The sequence below is a fragment of the Podarcis cretensis genome (genome assembly GCF_951804945.1).
Source record: "Podarcis cretensis genome assembly, chromosome: 14".
Taxonomy (NCBI): Eukaryota; Metazoa; Chordata; class Lepidosauria; order Squamata; family Lacertidae; genus Podarcis; species Podarcis cretensis.
The window spans coordinates 32673258-32691476 of NC_137183.1; the positions used below are offsets into that span (position 1 = coordinate 32673258).

General features: G+C 44.7%; 1 protein-coding gene across 1 annotated transcript in view; it reads left to right on the forward strand.

Annotated features, from left to right (window-relative positions):
* Positions 1–2866: 2866 nt before the first annotated feature.
* The window catches only part of LOC307202605 (uncharacterized protein), a 31771-nt gene continuing 16418 nt past the window's right edge, over positions 2867–18219 (forward strand). Inside the window, exons 1-14 of the mRNA XM_079952719.1 lie at positions 2867–2968; positions 3075–3102; positions 4066–4114; positions 4852–5013; positions 5190–5404; positions 5914–6017; positions 8192–8322; positions 9092–9238; positions 10539–10729; positions 12303–12385; positions 12808–12944; positions 15166–15290; positions 15923–16058; positions 17843–18061. Coding sequence (XP_079808845.1) covers positions 3095–3102; positions 4066–4114; positions 4852–5013; positions 5190–5404; positions 5914–6017; positions 8192–8322; positions 9092–9238; positions 10539–10729; positions 12303–12385; positions 12808–12944; positions 15166–15290; positions 15923–16058; positions 17843–18061 — 1707 coding nt within the window. The 5' untranslated portion in view covers positions 2867–2968; positions 3075–3094. The remainder of the gene's footprint in view (positions 2969–3074; positions 3103–4065; positions 4115–4851; positions 5014–5189; positions 5405–5913; positions 6018–8191; positions 8323–9091; positions 9239–10538; positions 10730–12302; positions 12386–12807; positions 12945–15165; positions 15291–15922; positions 16059–17842; positions 18062–18219) is intronic.

Here is an 18219-nt window from a genome sequence, read left to right on the forward strand (position 1 = left end):
CAGTTAATATTTTCTTCCCTTTTGCTGCTGAAAGGGACAGCAGCAGCAACTGTGCTTTGTATCATCTGCTGTGCCTCAGATTCAGCAGAGTGTGGCTGTGATGGAAAATAAATCAGAGAAAAGTTTGCAAAGTTGCCTCCCTGTTTCTCGTGTGTGTGTGTGTGTGTGTGTGTGTGCGAGAGAGAGAGAGAGAGAGAGAGAGAGAGAGAGAGAGAAAGGCGTTTCCTGGGGGATATGTCTTTGGACAAATTTTGGCTGAGCTCTAATCAGCACCTATCGGAGCTGATAAGGAAGCCTTCAAATACAGAAGATGTCTATTATTGTCCACCTTCTTTTGTGGTCTGAGAGGCATCTGACCATTGAAGGTGGCATGCTAGGCAAGATTGATGTGGGTCTGATCCACCGTTCCTTGCTGCAAAATTTAAGTTACTTTTGTGCTATTTGTCTTGCCGTCGGATAAGCAGAAATTTCAAGTAATTAATTCTGTTAGCATTATGTTCCGTGCCATTCATTTCAATGCAAAGGAAACACAATGCAAACGGGAGGGGAAGTAATCAATTATCTATCATTTGTGCACCAAAAGCAACAGCAGGGAATACTCCTCATACCTACAGGTTTGATTTTCATTCTGGTCATGGAACTAATAAGCCCCCTGCAATTTTCACTCCTGTTTCTGTTTCCATTGGGATTTTCTGACATTTCTGCCTTTATCCCCTTCAAACTCTGTAACTTAATTTGAAAATTATAGAGTTGTTTCAACACCCTTTAATGCTGATGTGTCAGTGGTGATCAGCACATGATCACACATGATCACTAGATGACCCTTTAGATCCCTTCCAACTCGACAGTTCTATGATTTTATGGTCCCTCTTTTCCTTTTCCAGTTTCTAGCCGGGACTCGTCATGGCGTTGGCGTGTCGCAATTCATTCCTGCTGGCAGCATTTGGCCTTTACCTCGGTGAGTCGCTGTTGCTCCCCCAATATATTCCCCACTTCGCATACCTTCTCTTCAGAGAGCGTCAACCTACTTCTAGTAAAAGGAAGTCAACCTAACAAAGTTATGAAATACTTTTGCACCTGGATTCATCTCCCTTGCCATAGGTTCCAGGCACAATTCATAGTTTCCGGTTTCCGGGCACAATTCAAAGTGTTGGTGCTGACCTTTAAAGTCCTAAACAGCCTCGGCCCAGTATACCTGAAGGAGCGTCTCCACCCCCATCGTTTAGCCCGGACACTGAGGTTCAGTGCTGAGGGCCTTCTGGCGGTTCCCTCACTGCGAGAAGCGAAGTTACAGGGAACCAGGCAGAGGACCTTCTCGGTAGTGGCACCCGCCCTGTGGAACACCCTCCCACCAGATGTCAAAGAAATAAACAACTATCAGACTTTTAGAAGACATCTGAAGGCAGCCCTGTTGAGGGAAGCTTTTAATATTTGATGAATCATTGTATTTAATATTCTGCTGGAAGCCGCCCAGATTGGCTGAGGAAACCCAGCCAGATGGTCGGGGTATAAATAATAAATTATTATAATATTATTATTATTACCAACTCCCTGCAAGAGATTTCAGACCAATGCAAACAATACTGAGCTAGATGGACCCTTGGTTTGACTCTGTCAGGTAGCTTCCTGTGTTCCTATGTCTTAAAGGAAGGGCCGTGGCTCAGTTGGTAGAGCACCTGCTTCACATGCGGAAGGTGGTGGGTTCAGTCCTCAGCATCTCCAGCCCAAAGGATCTCAGTGTAGGGCCTCTGCCTGAGAAGAACCTCAAAACCTGCTGTCAAAAGACAATGCTGAACCAAATGGCCTGACGATATAAAGGGACTTCATGTATCCCTAGGTGTTTTCACTAATGGCCCCCCTCTCTCCTCCCCCCTCTCTTTTACAGGGCTCTTGCTACATACGGTGGAAAATGCATCTGTAAGTCCCTTACACTCCCTTCTGACCTCACCCAGGAGCTTCCCTAACCTGGTCTTTGGGGACTGCTGTTATCAGGGCTTGCTTCACCAAGGAAGCCAGCAGCTAAGCAAAACTTCATTCCCACCCATTGGTTGTAAATTAAAATGTCTGTCTGGTATTTTTCTTCCTCTGTGATGGGGCCTCTCCCTGAATTGCATATTTTAAATTGTGTGCACATCGCCCTCTGAATTTTTCTAAGGACGGAATGGCAAGGATTGGTTGGGCTGGATGATGCTTCAGCACTAAGGAATCTTGGTGGGGGCTTGCACGATGGTGACCTTCTGGAGAAAATGGGGTGTCAACCATATTTCAGCAGGAGGTGACGCAGCAGAACAGCCTTCCCTGATCTGGTGCCTTCCAGATATTTTGGACTACAACCCCCATGAGTCCCAGCTAGTGAGCTGGAGGGCAGCACATGAGCGAAGGCTCCTCTAAACCCTTGACCAGAAGGAGGGCAGGGCTTGAGCAGAATGAGCAACCACTGGGAAGGAACAGCCATGCTACCTGTGGCTTATTGGCTTATGGGAGCTGTAGTTGAGGACAGCTGCTGTAGAGAAAGGATTCTTAAAACTTTTTGAAGCCGTGCTCCCATTTAAAAAATAACATAAAATGGAACAATCATGTTCCCTTCCCAACAGCTGAGGGGGAATAATGTGTTATATCATCTATCTATCATCTATCTATCTATCTATCTATCTATCTATCTATCTATCTATATCTATCATCTATCTATCTATCTATCATCATCTATCTTTCTATCATCTATCTATCTATATCTCCATCCTTGTGTATTAAAACATTTGTTAATTTTGCAGTCATAAAGACTAGACACTTAAAAAAGAGAGGATTCTTTATTCTGTACTACAGGCACACAAGGAGATTGTGAATTCAGGGAATGGTACATGGTCGCATGGTCACCAATAGCAACATATTAAATTAGGAATTAATATACTATTATTATAACAATGCCTCTTTTTCCTTTTCCTCTAGTGCCCTGCTGCTAAGATTAATGGTATGTGAAACTTACAGCATCTCATATACAGCATCAAAGGATAGTCATTTTGGGGAACTGTAGAAGAAACTTGGCTAAACTTCTTTTTCTTTTCTTTTTGCAACAGCTTCAGAAGTCTGTGGAGACATGGAGAGGTATTTCTAAAGTGCGAGCAGCCCAAACCCCTTATTTTTAAGATTAAAATTAAAAATTAAAAAAAAAAACGGGGGGGACGGGGACAGGAGGTCTTGATGGACACCAAGGGAGGTGCCTATGAGGGCCAGGTTTGGGACCCTATCAATCAAATATTTATTCGGCTTTACACCCATCATGAAACACAACACAATCTTCCTACGTTTGCATCTGTCACATATAAAATTACAATTGCAAATATTGTTTCCTCTTAGGAACATAACATAGGAAACTGCCTTGGTCTCTCTGCCTCAGTATTGGCCACACGGACTGGCAGTGGCTCTCCAGGGTTTCAGATGGATGCAAAGCAATGCTCTGTATCTATGGCCCCCCACCCCACCCATCTTTTTTTTGCAGGGGGCAATGCATAATAACTGGAATTGCTGGATGAGGTAGATGTATAGCTGGGAAACCAAGCTGAAGTCAGTTCCAAAATGGAAGGCAGGCAAGGAAGATGGGTTGGGTTAGGCTTCTGGTTAGTCGAGGTCAAGAGATGGGCAGTAAAACAGTGATGTGTGTGTGTATGTGGAATTTTCATGTGCTTCAGAAAATAGTGGGCTGGGCATAGAATTCTAGAGTTGGAAGGGAGCTCTAGTGAAAGCCCCTGCAATACTGGAATCACAGCTAATAGCTCATCACAGCTACTAATCAGACAGCAGAAAATTGAACTAAGAAGACCCATAAATAGTGAGAAACCGGGAGGAGAAAGAGGGACCTCCTTGGAAAATATGACTCTACTTTCTTGGGATGGGGGAATTCCAGAGCTGCAGATGGAATCTGGATCAGGCACACCCTTGTGTACTGCAGGCTATAGAAACTGGCTCACCTTAATCCACCAGTGGAATTTAGGCAGCCTCCTTTGAATTGTTACCTTTTCAGCCTATGTGCATTTCTCTCTCCCCCCCCCCACCTCTGTTTGTTCCCAGGATGGATGTCAAAACATCACCAAACCTGACCCATATTGTATGCGACAATGTAAGTGATTTACATCCCTGGGCTACGTTTTCAGAACCAAATAAAGATCTGCTCATGTGCAGGGGGCCCAGAAAGAACGCTGGGAGTGGTACTCAATTCACACCACTGTTGTGTTTGTGGCATGCCCACTAGGAGTAGGTGGTGTGCAAGGCAAAACAACAACAACACCCTCCCCCCAAAATACTCACGCACACACACATTGGTAGAAGCCAAACTGGGCTTTACCTAGCAGGCTGGAAGGAATACTAAGAACATGAGAACAGCCTGCTGGTTCAGGCCAATGGCCCATCTAGTCCAGCATCCTGTTCTCACAGGGGCCAACCAGAAACCTTCATGGGAAGCCCGCAAACAGGTTTCAAGCTCTTTCCCCTCCTGCGCTTTCCTCCAGCTGGAGTTCAAAAGCATTGCTGCCTCCAACAGACCATAGCCATTATGGCTAGAAGCCACTGATAGCCCTCTCCTCCATGACTTTTGTCTACTCCTACTGCCTCCTGTGGCAGTGAGTTCCATAGCTTAACTTCCATCAGAGGAAATAGCTGGAATCCGAAATCCCCAGTTGGTTGGGCTGGCAGGGGGTTGGATGAGGCAGAGCCACCCAGCCCTGCCCTTGTTCTGCTAGTCCCTCTGCAGGGGTGTGGGGTAGGAGCATGGCCCTGTTCCTTTTAATGAATAGGCCTCCGCTGTCTTCCTGCACACAAGAGGCAATATTGCGAAGGTTCCCCCATTTCTCTCCTCAGCTCCAGAACCTGACTGAAGTGAACAGCACTTTCATCGTTGGCGCCTTGGAACTTGTGCTAAGGAAGTCGAGTGAGGAGGTTTCATTAGATATAGTCAGGGTGCTCTTCAGTGAAGTGGATGGGGAGGAGCTGGAGAAAGCACTGGAGGCATTTGATCGCAAGGTATATGTAAAAAATATGTTAATCCTGTTGGGAGCCGCCCAGATGGTTGGGGTATAAATAATAAATGATGATGATGATGATGATGATGACTCCCCTCCCTGCCTTTTTTCTCCACTTCCTCGTGAGCTCCGGTTTCCCAGCTAGAAACTCCTCAAGGTCAACTTTTTGCTTTCCAGATCATGAACTCTTCCCTGATCTCCCCAAAATGGAAAACTATCATACTGAGGGCTCTGTGGGATGAGAAGCTGAGAAACGAGGATCGTTTCAATGAGACAGCCTTTGTGACATCCTGGTTCCAGAAGAGGCTTCGGCTTTTCATCTCGGCCATCTCTGTCGACATGCTCCAGTGCCTTCACAATGAGACAATGGGATGCGAACAGTACCAGGCAATGTATGGGTTGTGTTCATGTTGCTGTGGCTATGACCAAGAGTCTCTCTATGCTACCCTTTCATTGCTCAATGTCCTTCAATTTCACCAGGGGTTAAAAATGTCTGCCTGCACCACAGCTAAAAGGGAAGGTCTTCTGAAGACAATAAACCATATTTCCCCAACTAGGGATGCTAGCAAATCCCATCAAAAACATGTTGGCTTTAGCAGAATCCGAACTGTAGCAGAATGGAAACAGCTCTGACTGTGATGGAGATAGGATGGAATGGAAATTACTGCTTCCTTTACATCCATACTCCCAGCACTCAAAACTGCAATCATTTGAAAATGTGATTTCCCCAACCCCACTGGTTCTCCTGAGTGCAATTTACTCTCCCACCCTGAATCCATAGCCTCATCCTTTGTGGAAGGGGAGCCTGACATGTATATACAAGACTAATCTTTTCCCTTCTCTTCTCTTTTGCCCACCAATCCATCCACCATCTGCACAACAATATACTTTTCCTTCCCAGTGTTAAAGGTCTCGATGCACAGTTTACCAAGATGAGTTCTCAGCTCCAAAAGGAAGTCTTTCAGTCTTTCCAGCTACCTTACCTGAAAGGGTTGAATTCTAACGGTAAGGGGCAATTCTGCCTGTTTCTGGCAATTCAGGGACTCAATCTGACTCCTCTTAAATGTTTTGCAATTACTCTGTGAATTTCAGTTTCTCATGTTTTTACAGTTCTAAATTCAATTCTCCACATTTTGCAGTAAACTGAGATTTATTTATTTTTTAAAAAAACCCTCCTTGGGAAAATTCACCACCATTTTAGTGTGAATTATCTCAAAACACATTTTTACCTGTACTTCTGACTCGTGTACATATTTTGCAAGCGGCTTTCCGTAATGTAATGCATTTTTGTATGCTATCTTCACTAATATATTCATTTTTATGCATACTTCCCTGTAATATATGCATGTTTGTAAACATTTTGTTGGAGAACTGTGTTGTAAAATTTGGATAAGAGCAAATTTCAAAGGACAGCTATGTTTTAGAAAATTAAAATTTGATAGATCTGCTTTCAGATGTGAACTGAATTGAATTTCTCTCCCACCCCTAACTCCAATTCAGTTTTTTAAAGCTTAATTGGTGGCCCATGCCTGGACGGAAAACATACTATGACAGGGACTGGGAACCTGCAGGTCTCCCAATGCTGTTAGACTACAACTCCCATAATTCTTGACCATTACTCATGCTGGCTGGGGCTGATGGGAGTTGGGTTCCGACAACAGTTGGAGTGATACATGTTTCCCTGCCCCTGTTCTATAAGGTTGTCTAACAGCCCAGCAATCCAGGGCTTGAATTTATATACTGTAGAGCCAAAACACATGCGGTTCCCACCCATTTGATTTGGGGAAAAGCAAAATTGACAATAAATCACAGGGCTGAAAGAGGCAAATGTCACTAGTCAACCTCTGTTTCAACCCAAAATTAAACAGTAGCCCCTGTTCAAGATCATGTTTCCCATCATCCCCAACCCACATGGCTGTGGTAGCTGGGGCTGATGGGAACTTTAGTGAAAAATATCTGGAGGGCATCAGGTTGGCAAAGGCCAGCCCCGAGGAGAGTGCAGAGATGACCCCTTTTGACACTTTTAACTTGTAGAGCTTCAGGAATTGAATTTGAACTGCAGGCATCGACTTGCTCATTTTTTTTGTCAGCTAGCCATCATTCTATCATTAAAAAATGTTTATGAGCATGAGACAGCTGTTAATGTGCTGCCAGAGCTTCCTGAGGCTGCTAGGCAGAAGCATGCATGTTTGGTGTGTGTGTTTATATATGAACTGCATGTGGTTTTGTATGAATGTGTCAGTATTTGACAATGATGATGGGGAAGAGCGTGGTCTTTGAGGTCTCCGGCGATGAGTAGGTGCTATAGGCCATCTGCAACTTGAGCCCCCATCCCAATCTGAAATATGGGTGATAATAATACCACTCTGCCTTACAGGGTTGTTGTAAGGCTTGCTATGTGCAAAGCATAGGAAGAAACATCAGAACATAGGAAACTGCCTCATCCTGAGTCAAACCATTGGTTCATCTAGCCCAGTCTTGTCTACACTGATGGGCAGTGGTTCTCCAAGGTTTGAGGGCAGGGGTTTCTCCCAGCCCTACCTAGAGATGCCAGGGATTGAACTTGAGACCAGGAAAGATGGACTCACTGCGTGGCCAGGCAGAGGCTCTGCCCCATTGAAGTGCTCTGCATCAGTGCTAATTATTAATGTTACTGCAAAGCTTCAGCTTCATTGCTAAAAAATAGCATTTGAATATCAGTTGTGAAATTGTTGTGACAGATGTTTCTGATTGTTATGTACTGAAGTTCTCACCCTGGGCCAGCGGGGGGATGCTGTAGATAGTTTAGGTCCACATATGCAAATAAGGGATCGAAAGTGACGTTCAGTGATTGGATAGTTACAGGAAATGGTTACTGTTGCATTCTAGTGGAGCTCTATATAAGCAGGCTGGCTGAACCCTTCAGTTCAGTTCTGTTCTGGCCTGTGAATAAACAAGAGGTGTTTGAAGAATCGCTGTGTTGTCTGATATGTTCACCTACTGTAAAGCTTCAGCTTCATTGCTAAAAAATAGCATTTGAATACCAGTTGTGAAATTGCTGTGACAAATGTTTCTGATAATGGTTTTTCTTTGGGGGGGGGAGGGGGCATTACAGTTCTCCAAGTTATGAAATTTAAAAGATTTCACTGTTTTTATCTGCTTCTCTCTCTCCCTGCCCCTTCTGTCCTTTGGATTCTTAGACTCTTCTCTCCGCTGTTTCTCTGCAAACTCCAGCTTCTCTGTCTTTTTAGAAGAGATGTTTCAGAGCTTTGCCAGCCTCCTGACTCTGAAAGATCTGCAGACCCTCATTCCCACGTCGGACCTCCAAAAGGTGCTTTTGCTGCTGCAGTTCCGTCAAAACATTTATGGAAGGATGATGCATTTATTCGTTCATTACGATGATTTATTATTTCACATTATAAGCTAAGGGAGTCGAGGGCAGCTCATGATTATCAAAATAACATAAAAGCAGTTTTAAAACAACACTGTAGCATGATGCAGAAAGGAGCTGAAAACAGCAGTGTAAAAACTTCATACAACTTATCAATCAAAAGCCATGATAGCTATTTAAATAAAAAGCCTTTACATGTTCCCTGAATGCAGGAAAGGAGGGATATTGCTTATTTTGCCTTGGAAAGGCATTTCATAGTCAGGATGCCAGCACCACGAATGAGATGTGTGTGTGTTTGTGTGTAGAAACCATCCTACTGTAAGAAGCTGAATTTAACTTTTGTTGCTCCACCCACTTTTGCCTTTGGACCCACCCACCATGGGCACATGGCCCTCAGAAGGTTGCCCAGAAGGGAATGCGGCCCTTAGGATGATAAAGTTTCCCTTCCCCTCCACATCGTTTGGTCTGTACAGCTTGTGGCTCCCCAAGGCTCATGAGCCAAAACCACTGTTTAAATAGCACCAAATGAAAGATTTACTCTGAAAGTCTGCATAAATGTTTTTGTAGCCTGCTCAACTGCAGTGCAGAATCATTGTACAAATAATTTATTTTTGTATAATAACCAGCCTCTTTTTAAATTGTATTTTTATAACCCAAGCCTATTGTTCTTTCAAATTATAATGCTGGTTTTTTATGCTTTTGTTTTCAGATTGTGAACACAGTCTCTCCAGATGCTCTGGCTGACTTACTTGCCAGAGAGGGATTTCTCAATGACAAGCCTTCATTGACTGCTGTGTTACGGAACTATAAGCAGAATGGAGCCTTTATTGATAAATTTAATGAGAAAAATGTTACTGTAAGTGGGGAAAAATGACAGAAATAGTTTCTTTTCTTTTCTTTTTAAAATCCACACTGAAGAAAGGAGGAGATATAGCAGGTGGGGAGAACCTTTGCCCCTCCAGATGTTGCTGAACTCCAACTCTCATCATGCCTGCCCATTGTACAGTCATGCTTGGGCTGATGGGAGTTGTAGTTCAAAAACATCTGGAGGGCCAAAGATTCCCCACACCTGGGATATAGCAACATACAGGAAAAATGCAACACTCATATTTTAAAACTGATTGGACATCATGTTTTTACTTTTATGTAGGATAAGAACACCCAAGAAGGGATGTGGGTGGCGCTGTGGGTTAAACCACAGAGCCTAGGATTTGCCGATCAGAAGGTTGGCAGTCTGAATCCCCATGACGGGGTGAGCTCCCGTTGCTCGGTCCCTGCTCCTGCCCAGCTAGCAGTTCGAAAGCACGTCACAGTGCAAGTAGATAAACAGGTACCGCTCTGGCGGGAAGGTAAATGGCGTTTCCGTGCGCTGCTCTGGTTCGCCAGAAGTGGCTTAGTCTTGCTGGCCACATGACCCGGAAGCTGTACGCCGGCTCCCTCGGCCAGTAAAGCGAGATGAGCGCCACAATCCCAGAGTCGGCCACGACTGGACCTAATGGTCAGGGGTCCCTTTACCTTTAAGAACACCCAAAAACTTTAGTCCTTCTGCTTATGGAGATAGAAAGGAAGAGGAGGGTTGTGCCCAGGTGGTGCAGAGGAGTGTTGGGAAATGGGATTTCCTCTGAGAGAGGTCAAATATGGATCTGAGCAGCAGAAGATGTTGGGGGCTTGCAAAAGGTATTCCTGGTTTTAAGGTGGGCTCTTGGGCCTCCTGGATGATGGTTTCCAGCAGGACCACTGTAAGATAGGATGCTGGACCAGATGGGTCATTGGCCTCTTTTGATGTTCTTATGATTCTGAGCCTGACATTTGCCATTCAATGGCACCTCTCAGGTGGGCGCCGTTGCCATCATAAGAGAACAAGGGAGGTGTTCATGGTGAGTTCCGGGATCTCTTTTTCTAGAAAATAACACTGCATATAAGTTTCAACCACACTATTGTACAAGCTTTGGACAAGCTCTGAAGCTCATGAAATCAAGCTAATGCCAAAATGTGAGACTGGGGTTACATTGGAACGGAATGTACTCTTCTCATTCAGGTGGATTTTGAAAGTTCACCCTCCTGTATGTCCTACCTCTCACTTTCTAGCAGATCCAGGCTTTGCATCACCTGATTTCTAACGCTCACAAATTATTTTTGTGGCCTTCCTTTGGCAGGGCATCCTTCCAAATGACACCAAGGCAGCTCTCTTGGCTGGTGTGTGGCCGACTGTAGTTTCCAGCAGCAACGACACAGAAGTGGACATGTGGCTCAGTGGCCGCCTGGCTCCCTACTTCATGTTCCTCGATGGCGACCTGCTCAATGCAAGTGAGACCATGAATACCAGCTGTGTGTCGTTCCGTAAAATGTAAGAGTTCTTCTTTCTGATTTGGGCATGTGTGTGCAGAGGTGGATTGAGAGGTCGCACTGGGCGTCGAGCCTTGAGGGCTTCATAGGGGGCTCCACAGCTATGATGCAGAATGGAAGACAAGAGGCGGGGGGTGGATTTTGGTGTCACACAGGACACCCCTGAAATTTGAGAGCTTAAGGTCTGCCACTGGTGTCTCTGTGTCATAACGGATAGCAGTTAGTGCACGAGAGTTTCAGGTTCAGATTTCTTTCTTTCTTTTTTATTTATTTATTAAATTTTATTGAATACAAAAAAAATCAAATAAGAAAGGAAATGCAGAACAGATTTCATACATATACACATAAACATAATTATTTATACATCTATAAAGCAATATTCAGAAAGAAAGAGGGGGAGGGGAAAAAGAATAAACGAAGAAAGAAAAAAGGAGTAAAAGAATAAAGAAGAAGGAAAGATTTAAAATAGAAATTTAGAAAATAGAAAAGTGTTCGCCATAAATAACAGTTCTAGATCTATGCTTGCATACGGCTATATATTTCCATCTTGCAAGATATCAACCTTAATTAAAATGTTTTAAAAAGACTTCCACCGTTTACGCCACACATCTTTTATACTTCAGTCGCCATAACCTCTGTTCTTCATATCCTTCCTATAGGTTTTCCTTAATTTTTCACTTTACATTCTTTATATTTTTCACAAGATTAGTCTAAACACAACCAAATTTTGGTAACTGAGCCCTGGTTTTGTAAATATTCATTTAGACAGATTCAGATTTCATTGAGCTGTGAAGCAGACTCCAGCTTGGGCAAGTCTTTTCACCTAACCTGTTTTATAAGGCTGTTATGAAGGCAGAGGAGAATTGTATCATAGTGCTTTGGAGTTCTTTGCCTTCACATTCTTGAAGCATCTTACTTTAAAAAAGTGAAGGTTGGCAGAGCAAGAGGGGCAGGCTTTTGTAGCCAGGTTCAAAGGCTTGGTTCTGAATATATTCAAAATGAAATTACATATTTCTGTTGAGCTTATGCTATTATTAACAACAACAATGAATTTATTACCTGTCCTTCACCACTGGGTTCCAGGGTGGGTTATGTCAATTTAACATTCATAATTAAAAACAGTTAAAACAGATTACAATCCCAGGAATAGGGTGGGCCCCGAAAACACATGTCTCAGGTGCCAAAGGCCGGTGTAAAGAGGTGAATATTCAGCATTTGCTGAAAGTTGTATAGTGAATAAGCCAGATACATCTCTGAAGAGGGAATTCAACAACTTAGGGGCTGCCACAGAGAATGCTCTCTCCTGCCTCTCTCCCAAATGTCTGGGGGAGATGGAACTACCAAGAGGGCCCCCTCTGCTGACCTTTGAGACAGTCTGTAGGGAAGGAGGTAGTCTTTCAAATATTGAGGCCTAAATTTGGCATCCTCAAATGGATCTTCTCAACAATGGATCTTCTTGGTTTCTTCTGGCGGCCACACAAGGCAATTCACTCCACTCATAGGTCTGAACTGCAAAGCGAAGAAACAAGAAAGTTTTATTTGTCTGTTCCAACTTCCATTGTTTCTGTCTGCAGTGTGCAGAAGCTGAACAGAAATACAGGCATGTCCCAAGATAAGGAGGAAGAAGTGTACTATTCCATCAAAGCTTACCTGGCAGGTAAGTCAATATCCAGGCTGGAGCCACAGAAAGATGAAGCTGCTTTCACAACCTAGTATAGAACTGTGGCTGCTCTTTATTAAGCACCCATTCTGATTTGTTTGCACATGTTAAAGAACCTCTGAAATGGACTTGTGTGTCTTCTAATTTTGTCAGCAGAGTACAAGTTGTCCTGTCATTCCCTTTTCAAAAGGGACCTTTACCTTCCCTCACAGCTTATCCCCATTCTCTAGCTTGCATTTTTACTTCAAGCAGTGAGAACGTTAGAACGTTGTGTTGCATTGCAGCCAGTTGCTCAGAGGGGCTTGCAGGTGTCAGGTGATCAAATGCAAAAAAGCAGGGATTAGCAGTGGGCCTGGTATATATATGAGACATTTGAGGGCTTGCTCCATTTTGAGAACCTTCATTGATCTATGTCACAGCTGCCCAAGTGAAGCCCCGCTGCTACAATCCCAGTGATAAAGAGACATCGGATTGGCTTGTCACATATCTTGGGAATTACATCCATTACAGCAATGCCAGGGACATGCGTTTACTCACAAACAACAATGCAACCATAGTAAGTATTTCTGCTGGATTTGCTTTTGGTGCAGATATTATCTGGAGATAATGTGGTGGTGCTGATTGAGTCTCAATGGAAAATTATGGAAAATTCACTGGAAACTGGAAGTAGAATATCGAGCTCTGAAACTGGCTTCTATTATGCCACTAGCACCTTGGGGTGTATGGAGTGTTAGGGGAGGGGTAGTAACTCTGGTGGGGGCATGTTGTGCTCCTTCTGGGATAGTTTGCCTACCTTTGGTCTCCACCCTGCACCAGCTCTCACCTGTGGCCAGCATGCAACAGTGGCCACACCCCAGGAACAGCTTTGACTGGCTAGCTAAACCAGGTGAGGGTAGCCAATGGATCTCAAACCCTCAGTGAGTTAGAAACTTCCCCTGCATGCTAAGAAAGGTTCTGGTGGATTGAGCGGATGAGACCAATTGTGGGTCCAATGGTCAATAATGTGGTTTCTGCACATGCTGTAGAGGGAAGTTAGGGGCGGATGAAGCTCACCAACCTGGGAAGGCAGACCATCTAGGAGAAGGAAAACTCTGATCCAAAACCACTGCTGCCTTGTGGGATATCTTTAGGAGAAGGGAGTAAACCCTACACAAATCTGGCATGGAGTCCGTAAGGCAGTTGTACACCTCCTCCCAGCAACTCCTGCAGCCAAGCTGGTGCCAGTCCAGGACCTCCATACACACTGTTCAGGCTTCCACCCTGGAGAGGTCACTTTGGTGCTGCTAACACAGCAGTTTGGCTTCACCCCCAGAAGCGTACTCCGTTGTATCTCAAGACAGACGGATGCAAAGGGATTAGGAGTAAGCAGTGGCATGCAGTCAGTAGACTAGGGGGACTATGCTAGTCCCCTAAATGTTCTGGGTAAATTGGAGTGTTAAAGTACAGTCGTACATTGGCATTTGAACGGAATCCGTTCTGGAAGTCCATTCCACTTTTGAAATGTTTGGAAACCAAGGTGCGGCTTCCGACTGGTTTCCAATTGTGCAGGCGCACTGGAAACAATAGCGAAAGCTGCGCCAGATGTTCAGCTTCCCAAAAAATGTTTGAAAACCTGAACACTCACTTCCAGTTTTTGATTGTTCGGGAGCCAGAATGTTCAACTTCCAAGGCATTTGGGAGCCGAGGTATGACTGTATTAAATCCTGACGCCTCCTTCCCAAAGCCCAGGAAGTTTCTGCCCAGCTTAGAGAGGGAGGCACGATGCTCACGTGTATTGGTGCTGCCCCCCCATCACCCTTGCAAGCTGGTGCCTCTGGCCCAAACTGTGCCCCTAGGAAAAATTTCACCACATGCCATTGGGAGGAAGGAGGGCAAAAAGCAAACCCAGACACTAGATGTTCATTACAAAGATCTCATAAGGACCAGCTAGAGTGGAAAAGCTCCAAGCAGAGGAGGAGCCAAAAGCCACTGGGCCAGTGGAGTGGCCCTGCTTTCCTTTGCTGCTGAGAGACACTGAGGGGAGGGTTCTGCTTGAGTTGGCTTCTCTTGCAGAGCGGCTGTAAGCCAGACATCAATGACGGCTGCCAGGTGACAGATGTTGAGCAGAAGGGGTTGCACCCAATGCCAGTCCTACTTATAGTAGCTCCATTGAAATTAATGGATGTGGTGAACTTAAAGGTAAAGGGACCATTAGGTCCAGTCGCAGAAGACTCTGGGGTTGCGGCGCTCATCTCACTTTATTGGCTGAGGGAGCCGGCGTACAGCTTCCGGGTCATGTGGCCAGCTTGACTAAAGCGCTTCTGGCGAACCAGAGCAGCACACGGAAATGCCATTTATCTTCCCGTCGGAGTGGTACCTATTTATCTACTTGCACTTTGACGTGCTTTTGAACTGCTAGGTTGGCAGGAGCAGGGACCGAGCAATGGGAGCTCACCCCATCGCGGGGATTCGAACCGCCGACCTTCTGATCGGCAAGTCCTAGGCTCTGTGGTTTAACCCACAGTGCCACCTACGTCCCCAGTGGTGAACATAGGTTCATTCATTTCAGTGGGTCTATTCTGAGTTGGGATGTCAGAGAATTCTAACAGGAATGGGAGAGGAAATTGCCAATGTTTGTTCATTCCTCCCATGTCTGGAATGGAAATCAATCCAGGGAATATGATTGACATTTGCAGCTGTTGCTGCTTTCAGTTCACAAACGGTGCATAATTGATTATGCATCCCACTTTGCATTGCGCTTCCCCAGCAAGCATTTACATGGCTGTGTCTTTTCCTAGTTCCAAGATATTGCCTTCAACCCAGACAACCTGGTGCTCATCAACAGGAACAGGCTCCATAAAGACTTGGCAGAGATGTATGCTGAGGCCCTCTTTGCCGTCGATTCCGATTTCAATCTTGACAGGTAGGTGTGGAAGCGACTGTTTATGAAGTGGCTAAAAGAGCCATTGGCCAATCTGGGGCCCTCCAAATGTTTTGGTCCTCATCTAGGCATGGGTTCAGTTCAGTTTGCATTCAGAGGTGAATGTACCCAAATTTGCACTTCCTGAAAAAGGATGTGAAATGAAACACAGCCATCCTTCAAAATTTGCACATTTCCAAACTTTTCAATACAGTTCTCAAACCAAGTCATGTGTACAAAAATACATATTATAGATAAAGTCTGCATAAAAATGTGCCTTTTAGAAAAAAAAATAAAAATACAAAGATGTGTTAAATGAGGGGAAATTGCTTGCATTTTGGGCAAATTGGCATAAAAATGTGAACCATAATAAATCGATGGCTTCTGCCTTTTTCCATGCACATTCACTCTATGTGCTTAGAACATCTGCTCGGGCTAATAAAAACCCTGTTGCTATAGCACATCAAGCTCTGGCTGATTTTGAGAATCTTCTGTTCTGTCTCAACTGGATTGGCAGCACTGGTGCATCTTGTTCTCAGCGAGTTAGCAAAGGGCTCTGACTCAATATAACAAGTCACCAAAATATCATGTGTGAAGAAGCAAGGAACTAACACACCACCCACTTTCCTCCCAAGTCTTCCAGACCAGCTCATTTGCTTTGCTAGACGTTCAACCCAAATCTCCAGCCTCAGCTCTGACAAGGCCCTGAACCTCATTGCACAGGTCAACCGCTACTGCAACTCCTCTCTGCCATCGGCATCTGACCGCCAGGTGAGATCCCTCCGAATTTTGTGATTGCACGCTGCATGCTTAGGATGCATTCAGACATGGGGAATATTCTGTTAGTTTTGCTGATTATAATGCTAGCGTTTCTGTCCCGTTTTCTAACAGTCCTGGCACACTGCCGTGACAGCTGTGTTTTGGAACTGTGCCCCTTTCATTGATGCATCTGCATGTCATACTAAATTTCATTCACGTCAGTGGGCGTGGTGTGCCACAACAACAAATGTCATTGGGCAGCATATTGCATCTATTCCCCAATGAAAATGGCAGGAAAGAACTGTATGCTGGTATACCACCCCAAATTCCATCACTGTGCTCCCATTGTTTTTGGGGTCAATGGGGGCTGCAAACAGATTTTTTGGGGAAGCAATTAACGCAGAAATGAGTGCTAAATATGCACTATATTTTGCTAGTTTTACATAAGTGGCTTTTACATTGCATGAAAGCTCAACTATAATGGGGAAATTATCAGTAAGGAAAATGGGAAATGGAATAAAGGTAAAGGTAAAGGGACCCCTGACCATTAGGTCCAGTCGTGACCGACTCTGGGGTTGCGGCGCTCATCTTGCTTTCTTGGCCGAGGGAGCCGGCGTACAGCTTCCGGGTCATGTGGCCAGCATGACTAAGCCACTTCTGGCAAACCAGAGCAGCGCACGGAAATGCCATTTACCTTCCTGCCGGAGCAGTACCTATTTATCTACTTGCACTTTGATATGCTTTCGAACTGCTAGGTTGGCAGGAGCAGGGACCTCACCCCATTGCGGGGATTTGAACCGCCGACCTTCTGATCGGCAAGTCCTAGGCTCTGTGGTTTAACCCACAGCGCCACCTGCGTCCCCTATGTAAATGCAGTCTTAGTGCTTAGAGAGTAAACCTTACTCAACACATCAAGATATACTCCTGAGTAAATGTGCTTAGGATTGTGCCATCATAGACATGAAGGTGGGGGGTTCTTGGTACAAAGAGCACCAGATGGATTTGGAGACTAAACATCCCAAAGGTTTCCTTCCCCAAATACTTTTAAATTATATGTATTCATTTCTGGGCTCGGAAGAGGGTGATGTGCTGACTTTCATGGTCCTAGCCCAAGCCATGACTCTCTCCTACGCATCACATTTTATGGTGGGAGAGGTCACACTTCCCATTCCAAAGTCAGATTTAGTAAAGACCTCCAGAAACTGGTATTCTGGAACCCAGGAATCAGAACAACAAAAGGTGCATTGTTTTCTTTAACTTCACAGTACAGATAACTGATGCTATGATAGCTACACAGTAGACTTAAACTGGATTAATAATAATTGCTTCTTCCAAGCGAATCCTGGAAATAGCAGTTATTTGAAGGGAAAAGAGAATGCTCAGCAACTACTCCCAGGATTATTTGTGGGATAGCATTACATTTACAATGATTCTGCTGCGATCCAATATGATTCTATACTGTGTGCCTGTAAATGCACTAAAGCATGGAATCTTGGTAACATTATGCCATGTAGAACTTAATTATGCAAAAAATAAGAGGCATCACTGTCATTTCAATTTAACAGATAGGAAAACTAAGGCTGAGAATCAGAGAGTCTTGGACAAGATTAACCACTGAATCACTGAGTCAGGATCTGAACACAGTTGTCTCAGGATCATGTCTGCAGACACTGAATCTGAAAATTTTCATGCTGGAAAAACCAAAACAGTGGCTGCATTTGCATGGACTTTTCCCTGAATGCATTTGGCATTCAAGAAGTTCCCAATCCTTAATTATATCTGTCTCCCTTTCCCAGCTTGCTACGAGTCTTGTTGCACAAGTCAAGACATTTGACAGGCAGACTCTGGTGGCCTTGGGGCAGCAGGCCATGGGGCTGACCACTGGTCAGATTTCAAATCTGATGCTGCAAGATCTGGTGGACCCCCAGGTCTTGGAATCGCTTGGGCAGGTCAATGGCTGGAACAGGGGACAGTCCCAAGGGCTGGTGAACAAGATCCTACGCAGCGACTTCATGGTAAGCAATCTGACACCCATCTCTGGTGGTTGACTTTTGGAAAGAGCTGCAAATATCACCATACTAGGCCAGTCCAAGGGGGAATCTAGTCCACCTGCCTCTTTCCAGTTCTGGACAGCCAAAGACCCATTGAATCCTGTTCTCATGGACAAGGGACA